At 38.4% G+C, this 12,231-nt stretch overlaps 1 protein-coding gene across 3 annotated transcripts in view; it reads right to left on the bottom strand.

Moving 5' to 3' along the window:
• Nucleotides 1–10,579, bottom strand: part of asap1b (ArfGAP with SH3 domain, ankyrin repeat and PH domain 1b) — a 209,564-nt gene extending 198,985 nt beyond the window's left edge. For 2 of the 3 annotated variants that reach the window (XM_060900056.1, XM_060900054.1), the window contains exons 1-3: nucleotides 10,469–10,579; nucleotides 10,114–10,191; nucleotides 704–830 (exon numbers count right to left, since the gene is read on the bottom strand). In XM_060900056.1, coding sequence (XP_060756039.1) covers nucleotides 704–830; nucleotides 10,114–10,169 — 183 coding nt within the window. In that variant the 5' untranslated portion in view covers nucleotides 10,170–10,191; nucleotides 10,469–10,579. The remainder of the gene's footprint in view (nucleotides 1–703; nucleotides 831–10,113; nucleotides 10,192–10,468) is intronic. The other variant, XM_060900055.1, reaches the window with a different exon arrangement.
• Nucleotides 10,580–12,231: the final 1,652 nt, after the last annotated feature.

Below are 12,231 nucleotides of genomic sequence, written 5' to 3' on the forward strand. Positions count from 1 at the left end.
GTGCGCACAGCGTCCTGCAATGAACTAGTGTGTGTGTGTCTCTCTCTCTCTCTCTCTCTCTTTTCTCCCCCCCTTTACAGCACAGGCTCCATTCCAGCCCAAGCCAAACCACAACAAAGTGCATAATGAAGACGAATGACTGAATGTAAAAACACAGTATGTTATACAATAGAGTTAGTTTATGATGCCATGACCAAAAGCAACCTATCTGTAGAACAAAGAAGCAAATAAGGTCATAACCCATTATTTTCTGTTCTGAGAAAATCTTCCTTCATGATGTCACATGTTTTCGGTATGCAAATCAGCGTGACGACACAATGAATATGCAAATTAGCCTCGAGGATCTGGCATCTTCTAGAGACTTTGTGAGCATGCATGAGCTACTGTCAGAACACATTCATTTATAACGGATGTGGTGCATGATCGATGCTCATAATAAGGTAAAAAGTGCACTTGTAATCGCACTACCAAGCTGGAGAATAATAATAATAATAATAATAGGATCCCAGGTAGAAGAGAAAAGCTCTGCTGTGCGACATATGCAAAGCACTGAGTAACTTGTACATGCCAACTGGTGAAAAACTGAAGAATATCGCCCACTCTGCATCTGTTTTCAGCCTCCGAGCGGACTGTCGGACTCGTCGCCCTGAGTGCGGTTCGAACCCACACCCTTCCCCATGCAGGCCGTGTGTGCAGCTCTTACCTCCTCTAAAACACTGACGGTGTTCCTGCAGCTCTGGAGGCGGGTCGTGAAGCTGGACGTCGTGGGGGAGTTGTAGTCTTCCGTCGTCTCCGAGAGAAACTCGGACACCGCTATTTGATCCGGCATCCTGCAGCGAGGTGCAGTCCAAACAAAAGGTGGAAATGTTGCTTCAGGAAGCGGAAAACATTCACAGAAAGCAAACTTCCGAGGCGCTGCGTGGAGCGGCGCGCGCAAGATGCCAGCCGCACGCGCAGCAAACTAACGTTAGCGAGCTGAGGGGCGGAAGCACACAAAAGACTCTGCCTGAAAAAACCCCTCCGGATTGTAAATAATAAAGCGAATGCTGCCCCGCGGGATGGGTTTAGCTCTGATAAGCCCCGGACTCGCCTGTCTCAGCGGTTTGGTCCCAATCCCATCACACGCTGTGAGATGAACTAGCGGCGGATGCTCACATTCCCGGTGATGTTCAAGTGCCAAACAGGAGCCGCTAATGCTAACAAAATGGCATTGCACAGCAAACACTAACTCTGTTAATAGTCCACGAACTGTTCTACGTCTCGGCTGCCTGTTTCTCCACAGGATGGTTGGGCTAAATGAAGAGCTGGCTGTGCGACACTAGCGCGCAGGGTCCCTCTCTGTGGGTGGATGTCACTCAGCTTCTCTCCTGTCTCTGCTTCATCCGCCCACAGCGACGGACCAGCATTGCGCATGCGCGGAGTCACGCGCCGCTCTTCTGAACGCGGGGGGAGGGAGGTTTTCCACTGTAGGAAATCAAGATAGAGAGATACTAATAATTCTAATGATAGATAGATAGATAGATAGATAGATAGATAGATAGATAGATAGATAGATAGATAGATAGATAGATACTAATAATTCTAATGATAGATAGATAGATAGATAGATAGATAGATAGATAGATAGATAGATAGATAGATAGATAGATACTAATAATTCTAATGATAGATAGATAGATAGATAGATAGATAGATAGATAGATAGATAGATACTAATAATTCTAATGATAGATAGATAGATAGATAGATAGATAGATAGATAGATAGATAGATAGATAGATACTAATAATTCTAATGATAGATAGATAGATAGATAGATAGATAGATAGATAGATAGATAGATAGATAGATAGATAGATACTAATAATTCTAATGATAGATAGATAGATAGATAGATAGATAGATAGATAGATACTAATAATTCTAATGATAGATAGATAGATAGATAGATAGATAGATAGATAGATAGATAGATAGATAGATAGATAGATAGATACTAATAATTCTAATGATAGATAGATAGATAGATAGATAGATAGATAGATAGATAGATAGATAGATAGATAGATACTAATAATTCTAATGATAGATAGATAGATAGATAGATAGATAGATAGATAGATAGATAGATAGATAGATAGATAGATACTAATAATTCTAATGATAGATAGATAGATAGATAGATAGATAGATAGATAGATAGATAGATAGATAGATAGATAGATAGATAGATAGATAGATACTAATAATTCTAATGGGATAGATAGATAGATAGATAGATAGATAGATAGATAGATAGATAGATAGATAGATAGATAGATAGATAGATACTAATAATTCTAATGATAGATAGATAGATAGATAGATAGATAGATAGATAGATAGATAGATAGATACTAATAATTCTAATGATAGATAGATAGATAGATAGATAGATAGATAGATAGATAGATAGATAGATAGATACTAATAATTCTAATGATAGATAGATAGATAGATAGATAGATAGATAGATAGATAGATAGATAGATAGATAGATAGATACTAATAATTCTAATGATAGATAGATAGATAGATAGATAGATAGATAGATAGATAGATAGATAGATAGATACTAATAATTCTAATGATAGATAGATAGATAGATAGATAGATAGATAGATAGATAGATAGATAGATAGATAGATAGATAGATAGATAGATACTAATAATTCTAATGATAGATAGATAGATAGATAGATAGATAGATAGATAGATAGATAGATAGATAGATAGATACTAATAATTCTAATGATAGATAGATAGATAGATAGATAGATAGATAGATAGATAGATAGATAGATAGATAGATAGATAGATAGATACTAATAATTCTAATGATAGATAGATAGATAGATAGATAGATAGATAGATAGATAGATAGATAGATAGATAGATAGATACTAATAATTCTAATGGGATAGATAGATAGATAGATAGATAGATAGATAGATAGATAGATAGATAGATAGATACTAATAATTCTAATGATAGATAGATAGATAGATAGATAGATAGATAGATAGATAGATACTAATAATTCTAATGATAGATAGATAGATAGATAGATAGATAGATAGATAGATAGATAGATAGATAGATAGATACTAATAATTCTAATGGGATAGATAGATAGATAGATAGATAGATAGATAGATAGATAGATAGATAGATAGATAGATAGATAGATACTAATAATTCTAATGGGATAGATAGATAGATAGATAGATAGATAGATAGATAGATAGATAGATAGATAGATAGATAGATAGATACTAATAATTCTAATGCTATAGATAGATAGATAGATAGATAGATAGATAGATAGATAGATAGATAGATAGATAGATAGATAGATAGATACTAATAATTCTAATTCTAGATAGATAGATAGATAGATAGATAGATAGATAGATAGATAGATAGATAGATAGATAGATAGATAGATAGATAGATACTAATAATTCTAATGATAGATAGATAGATAGATAGATAGATAGATAGATAGATAGATAGATAGATAGATAGATAGATACTAATAATTCTAATGGGATAGATAGATAGATAGATAGATAGATAGATAGATAGATAGATAGATAGATAGATAGATAGATAGATAGATAGATAGATAGATAGATACTAATAATTCTAATGCTATAGATAGATAGATAGATAGATAGATAGATAGATAGATAGATAGATAGATAGATAGATAGATAGATAGATAGATAGATACTAATCATTCTAATGCTATAGATAGATAGATAGATAGATAGATAGATAGATAGATAGATAGATAGATAGATAGATACTAATAATTCTAATGATAGATAGATAGATAGATAGATAGATAGATAGATAGATAGATAGATAGATAGATAGATAGATAGATAGATATGAATAATTCAAATAGATAGATAGATAGATAGATAGCCTAATAATTCTAATACTAGATAGATAGATAGATAGATAGATAGATAGATAGATAGATAGATAGATAGATAGATAGATAGATAGATAGATAGATAGATAGATAGATAGATAGATAGATAGATAGATAGATATACTAATAATTCTACAACTCCGATTCCAAAAAAGTTGGGACAAAGTACAAATTGTAAATAAAAACGGAATGCAATAATTTGCAAATCTCAAAAACTGATATTGTATTCACAATAGAACATAGACAACATATCAAATGTCGAAAGTGAGACATTTTGAAATTTCATGCCAACAACACATCTCAAAAAAGTTGGGACAGGGGCAATAAGAGGCTGGAAAAGTTAAAGGTACAAAAAAGGAACAGCTGGAGGACCAAACTGCAACTCATTAGGTCAATTGGCAATAGGTCATTAACATGACTGGGTATAAAAAGAGCATCTTGGAGTGGCAGCGGCTCTCAGAAGTAAAGATGGGAAGAGGATCACCAATCCCCCTAATTCTGCGCCGACAAATAGCGGAGCAATATCAGAAAGGAGTTCGACAGTGTAAAACTGCAAAGAGTTTGAACATATTATCATCTACAGCGCATAATATCATCAAAAGATTCAGAGAATCTGGAAGAATCTCTGTGCGTAAGGGTCAAGGCCGGAAAATCATACTGGGTGCCCGTGATCTTCGGGCCCTTAGACGGCACTGCATCACATACAGGCATGCTTCTGTATTGGAAATCACAAAATGGGCTCAGGAATATTTCCAGAGAACATTATCTGTGAACACAATTCACTGTGCCATCCGCCGTTGCCAGCTAAAACTCTATAGTTCAAAGAAGAAGCCGTATCTAAACATGATCCAGAAGCGCAAACGTCTTCTCTGGGCCAAGGCTCATTTAAAATGGACTGTGGCAAAGTGGAAAACTGTTCTGTGTTCAGACGAATCAAAATTTGAAGTTCTTTATGGAAATCAGGGACGCCGTGTCATTCGGACTAAAGAGGAGAAGGACGACCCAAGTTGTTATCAGCGCTCAGTTCAGAAGCCTGCATCTCTGATGGTATGGGGTTGCATTAGTGCGTGTGGCATGGGCAGCTTACGCATCTGGAAAGACACCATCAATGCTGAAAGGTATATCCAGGTTCTAGAGCAACATATGCTCCCATCCAGACGACGTCTCTTTCAGGGAACACCTTGCATTTTCCAACATGACAGTGCCAAACCACATACTGCATCAATTACAGCATCATGGCTGCGTAGAAGAAGGGTCCGGGTACTGAACTGGCCAGCCTGCAGTCCAGATCTTTCACCCATAGAAAACATTTGGCGCGTCATAAAACGGAAGAAACGACAAAAAAGACCCAAGACATTTGAGCAACTAGAATCCTACATTAGACAAGAATGGGTTAACATTCCTATCCCTAAACTTGAGCAACTTGTCTCCTCAGTCCCCAGACGTTTACAGACTGTTGTAAAGAGAAAAGGGGATGTCTCACAGTGGTAAACATGGCCTTGTCCCAACTTTTTTGAGATGTGTTGTTGTCATGAAATTTAAAATCACCTAATTTTTCTCTTTAAATGATACATTTTCTCAGTTTAAACATTTGATATGTCATCTATGTTCTATTCTGAATAAAATATGGAATTTTGAAACTTCCACATCATTGCATTCCATTTTTATTTACAATTTGTACTTTGTCCCAACTTTTTTGGAATCGGGGTTGTAATACTATAGATAGATAGATAGATAGATAGATAGATAGATAGATAGATAGATAGATAGATAGATAGATAGATAGAGTGGTGCTTGAAAGTTTGTGAATCCTTTAGAATTTTCTATATTTCTGCATAAACATGACCTAAAATGTCATCAGATTTTCACACAAGTCCTGAAAGTAGATAAAGAGAACCCAGTTAAACAAATGAGACAAAAATATTATAATTGGTCATTTATTTATTGAGGAAAATGATCCAATATTGCATATCTGTGAGTGGGAAAAGTATGTGAACCTCTAGGATTAGCAGTTAATTTGAAGGTGAAATTAGAGTCAGGTGTTTTCAATCAATGGGATGACAATCAGGTGTGAGTGGGCACCCTGTTTTATTTAAAGAACAGGGATCTATCAAAGTCTGATCTTCACAATGCATGTTAGTGGAAGTGTATCATGGCATGAACAAAGGAGGTTTCTGAGGACCTCAGAAAAAGCGTTGTTGATGTTCATCAGGCTGGAAAAGGTTACAAAACCATCTCTAAAGTTTGGACTCCACCAATCCACAGTCAGACAGATTGTGTACAAATGGAGGAAATTCAAGACCATTGTTACCCTCCCCAGGAGTGGTCGACCAACAAAGATCACTCCAAGAGCAAGGCGTGTAATAGTTGGCGAGGTCACAAAGGACCCCAGAGTAACTTCTAAGCGACTGAAAGCCTCTCTCACATTGGCTAATGTTCATGAGTCCACCATCAGGGGAACACTGAACAACAATGGTGTGCATGGCAGGGTTGCAAGGAGAAAGCCACTGTTCTCCAAAAAGACCATTGCTGCTTGTCTGCAGTTTGCTAAAGATCACGTTGACAAGCCAGAAGGCTATTGGCAAAATGTTTTGTGGACGGATGAGCCCAGAATAGAACTTTTGGTTTAAATGAGAAGCATTATGTTTGGAGAAAGGAAAAACACTGCATTCCAGCATAAGAACCTTATCCCATCTGTGAAACATGGTGGTGGTATCATGGTTTGGGCCTGTTTTGCTGCATCTGGGCCAGGACGGCTTGCCATCATTGATGGAACAATGAATTCTGAATTATACCAGCGAATTCTAAAGGAATATGTCAGGACATCTGTCCATGAACTGAATCTCAAAAGAAGGTGGGTCATGCAGCAAGACAACAACCCTAAGCACACAAGTCGTTCTACCAAAGAATGGTTAAAGAAGAATAAAGTTAATGTTTTGGAATGGCCAAGTCAGAGTCCTGACCTTAATCCAATCGAAATGTTGTGGAAGGACCTGAAGCGAGCAGTTCATGTGTGGAAACCCACCAACATCCCAGAGTTGAAGCTGTTCTGTACGGAGGAATGGGCTAAAATTCCTCCAAGCCGGTGTGCAGGACTGATCAACAGTTACCGGAAATGTTTAATTGCAGTTATTGCTGCACAAGGGGGTCACACCAGATACTGAAAGCAAAGATTCACATACTTTTGCCACTCACAGATATGTAATATTGGATCATTTCCCTCAATAAACAAATGACCAAGTATAATATTTTTGTCTAATTTGTTTAACTGGATTCTCTTTATCTACTTTTAGGACTTGTGTGAAAGTCTGATGATGTTTTAGGTCATATTTATGCAGAAATATAGAAAATTCTACAGGGTTCACAAGCTTTCAAGCACCACTGTAAATAGATAGATACTAATAATTCTAACATGATAGATAGGTAGATATTAAAGTGTTATAAATATTATATATCTTAAATTTTTGAATCATCTTGGTGAATAAGGTGAGTGATTTTCTCTAACAGCAGCTCTGATTATAATTCTGCAGTAAAGTGAATCACAGGATAATATTAAAGCGACTATAAGGACTTACACAGGGACTTGTATATTGTGGATGCTCCACATAGGCTAAGCGGTTTTAAAAACATGGACGTTTTTGTTTATCCAGCATTTTGGAAGATGTCTTCAGTATCAGCATTTTGTAACAGTTTGCGGTAAAGGTTTCCACCACAGGAGAGTCTTCACGGAGGAGGCCTTTGCCGTTTCTCCACAACATGAGAAGCTGCATTTTTTGTCAATAGACAAAAAAAGAGGCAGATGAGGGAACAGCTTTAACTAGCTCTTCAATTTCTTTGTTTTCTGTAGTGTTATGACTCTGTAAAGCGTCATTGGGTTGGTGAAAGGCACTATATAAGTTAAACTTCTTTGTTGTTGATTCCTTCATTTTTTGCTGAAGGATATCCAAACTTTTGTATCTTACTGTTTATATTTTTCAAATCATACTACTTATTTTAATACTATATTTTAATTTAAAAAATTATGTAATATGTCATACAAATGTAGATAGCTTCCTGATATTTTATATCAAAGATAAGCTGCAATTTTTCCACTTATAAAACTGATTATCAGATATTTCTGTGTGGCATAAAAAAAAAAAAAAAAAAGAAAAAGGGACTGGAAATTTTTGACCAAAAATTGTCCTGTCTCAGATAAAGGGATGTCTTTGTATCATTGGAACATTTATGGAATGTGAGATAGATCTATCTATCTATCCATCTATTTATCTGCAGTGGTGCTTTAGAATTTTCTATATTTCTGCATAAATATGACCTAAAACATCATCAGATTTTCACACAAGTCCTAAAAGTAGATAAAGAGAACCCAGTTAAACAAATGAGACAAAAATATTATACTTGGCCATTTATTTATTGAGGAAAATGATCCAATATTACATATCTGTGAATAGCAAAAGAATGTGAACCTTTGCTTTCAGTATCTGGTGTGACCCCCTTGTGCAGCAATAACTGCAACTAAATGTTTCCGGTAACTGTTAATCAGTCCTGCACACCGGCTTGGAGGAATTTTAGCCCATTCCTCCATACAGAACAGCTTCAACTCTGGGATGTTGGTGCGTTTCCTCACATGAACTGCTCGCTTCAGGTCCTTCCACAACATTTCGACTGGATTAAGGACAGGACTTTGACTTGGCCATCCCAAAACATTAACTTTATTCTTCTTTAACCATTCTTTGGAAGAACAACTTGTGTGCTTAGGGTCGTTGTCTTGCTGCATGACCCACCTTCTCTTGAGATTCAGTTCATGGACAGATGTCCTGACATATTGCTTTAGAATTCGCTGGTATAATTCAGAATTCATTGTTCCATCAATGATGGCAAGCCGTCCTGGCCCAGATGCAGCAAAACAGGCTCAAACCATGATACAACCACCACCATGTTTCACAGATGGGATAAAGTTCTCATGCTGGAATGCAGTGTTTTCCTTTCTCCAAACATAACGCTTCTCATTTAAACCAAAAAGTGCTATTTTGGTCTCATCAGTCCACAAAACATTTTTCCAATAGCCTTCTGGTTTGTCCACATGATCTTTAGCAAACTGTAAATGAGCAGCAATGTTCTTTTTGGAGAGCAGTGGCTTCCTCCTTGCAACCCTGCCATGCACACCATTGTTGTTCAGTGTTCTCCTGATGGTGGACTCATGAACGTTAACATTAGCCAGTGTGAGAAAGGCCTTCAGTTGCTTAGAAATTACTCTGGGGTCCTTTGTGACCTCGCCGACTATTACACGCCTTGCTCTTGGAGTGATCTTTGTTGGTCGACCACTCCTGGGGAGGGTAACAATGATTTTGAATTTCCTCCATTTGTACACAATCTGTCTGACTGTGGATTGGTGGAGTCCAAACTCTTTAGAGATGGTTTTGTAACCTTTTTCAGCCGGATGAGCATGAACAATGCTTTTTCTGAGGTCCTCAGAAATCTCCTTTGTTCGTGCCATGATACACTTCCACAAACATGTGTTGTGAAGATCAGACTTTGATAGATCCCTGTTCTTTAAATAAAACAGGATGCCCACTCACACCTGATTGTCATCCCATTGATTGAAAACACCTGACTCTAATTTCACCTTCAAATTAACTGCTAATCCTAGAGGTTCACATACATTTGTCACTCACAGATATGTAATATTGGATCATTTTCCTCAATAAATAAATGACCAAGTATGATATTTTTGTCTCATTTGTTTAACTGGGTTCTCTTGATCTACTTTTAGGACTTGTGTGAAAATCTGATGATGTTTTAGGTCATATTTATACAGAAATAAAGAAAATTCTCAAGTGTTCACAAACTTTCAAGCACCACTGTATCTATTTATGTTGCACACATATTTATATATGGGGGGGGGTTGTCTGACAAGAAAGGCAATATAAATAATATCATTAACAAGTATTTCACAGGTTCTCTCAGTGGCATTGTCAAACAAACAAAAACAAACAAACAATATATCAAACAAACACTGACTATGGACACCAATCATCAATTAATACATTACATAAAAAATCAACAGGTTGCTTGCAGAAAGTTAGTGAGTTAATCAACTATATTTGCATGCTAAAACTAGCTACATTTCTTACCGGTTCCATAAAGGGTCCCTTGAGGAAAAACTTAAGCGGGAGGTTGATGCTCTCATAACTTTGCAGTCAGTTTCTAGCCTTAATAAATAATAAATGAAATCACAGGGTTACACTTCTTGGAGGAAATGTCCACTATTTTGTTTTGTTTTGCCTTTACATTTTTTATTTTCAATAGCAATACTTAGGTAGTGTTTTGGTCCAAGATGTGGTTATTAAATGAAATTAGGTATAGAAACCATCTGCTGATATTTGAATTCGTTGTTATTAAAAATCCACCCCAATATGTTCTTTAAGTTCCAGTGCTGAAGTAGAGTTATTGTCTTTAATTAGTCAGACCTGAACTTAACACACTTACCCCAAAAGCTCCTTGTTGGTGTTGCTTAATTAGTGAACGTCAAGTAAAGTGTCAAGGCAAGAAAAGTTTCTCCCTGTGCACTTCATGGCAACTCCATGCTCACTGCCATCCTTAATGAGCTCAGTGGACTGTGTGTGAATGTGTGTGTGTGTGTGTGCGTGCATGTCCTCCATTTGAGAGGAAGGGAGAAGCTACGATGTGTGCAGAAAAATAGCCAACGACAATAGGCACAGGATCCAGAAGTTAAAGCAGCAGGAAAGGAGGAAATGCACTTGCACTGTGGAAGGAAATGGCAGAGCTGTGGAGGAGTTTCCTCATATGTTTGTGCCGTCTGAAGAGCAAGCAATGTCCACAGTTTCTCTCTCTCTCTCTCTCTCTTTCTCTCTCTCAATCTATCTATCTATAGCTCTATGTCTTTCTGTCTGTCTCTTTGTTCTAATTCACAGTACTTACACAGAACAACTAGACAACAAAGCTCAATTACTTCTGTTGCAAAAGGCTGTAAATCAAAATTCTAGGACTGTGTGGACAGCCTTAGGCAAACTACTTATCCCTCGATTGCTCAGTGACATGTAAGGATTGAATTCTGCCTCACTTGTCAGTCACAGTATGAAAATCTCTGCCAACAAATGAATGTTATATGATTAAAATGACAATAATCAGAGGACCTCACAGACAGTATCATTAACTTTATTGTAAAACAAAATATTTTACCTGAAGTAGCAAAGGAACTATGTCTGGCAATTTTTTCCCCATTTCATTTTCCATTGTATATTTTCATTATATACATCACAATCGAGGGCCCCCTCCTAGAACTGCCACCTTATTGTGGTGGAGGGGTTTGTGTGCTTGAATGATCCTAGGAGCTATGCTGTCGGGGGCATTACACCCCTGTTAGGGTTTCCCAAGGCAGACAGGTCCTAAGTGACAGGCCAGACCAAGAGCAGTTCACCAAACCCCCTTATGGAAATAAAAAAATCAAGGACCGTGACGTCGCCCAGTATGGGGCAGCTGGGGCCCCGCCCTGGAGCCAGGCCCGGGGTTGGGGCTCGTATGCAAGCGCTTGGTGGCCGGGCCTTTGCCCATGGGGCCCAGCCGGGCTCAGCCCGAAGCAGTGACGTGGACCCGACCTCCTGTGGGTTCACCACCCACAGAGGTAGCCATAGGGGGCCGGTGCAGTGTGGATTGGGCGGCAGTCGAAGGCAGGGGCCTCGACGACCTGATCCCCGAACACAGCGGCTAGCTGTTGGGATATGGAATGTTACTTCGCTGGGGGGGGGAGAGTCTGAGCTTGTGCGGGAGGTTGAGAGGTACCGGCTAGAGATAGTCGGGCTCACCTCCACGCACAGCTTGGGCTCCGGAACTCAGGTCCTCAAGAGGGGCTGGACTCTCCACTTCTCTGGAGTTGCCCAGTGGGCTGGTGTGGGCTTGCTTATAGCTCCCCAGCTCAGCCGCCATGTGTTGGAGTTTACCCCAGTGAACGAGAGGGTCACCTCTCTGCGCCTTTGGATTGGGGAGAGGGCGCTTGCTGTTGTTTGTGCCGACAGGCCAAATAGCAGTATAGAGTATCCGGCCTTCTTGGAGTCCCTGGGAGAGGTACTGAGAGGTGCTCAGACTGGGGACTCCTTTGTTCAACTGGGGGACTTCAACACTCCCGGGGGCAACAACAGTGACACCTGGAGGGGCATGATTGGGAGGAACGGCCTCCCCAATCTGAACCTGAGTGGTGCTTTGTTATTGGACTTCTGTGCTAGCCACGGTTT

This window comes from Neoarius graeffei, chromosome 19 (genome assembly GCF_027579695.1).
Source record: "Neoarius graeffei isolate fNeoGra1 chromosome 19, fNeoGra1.pri, whole genome shotgun sequence".
NCBI lineage: Eukaryota > Metazoa > Chordata > Actinopteri > Siluriformes > Ariidae > Neoarius > Neoarius graeffei.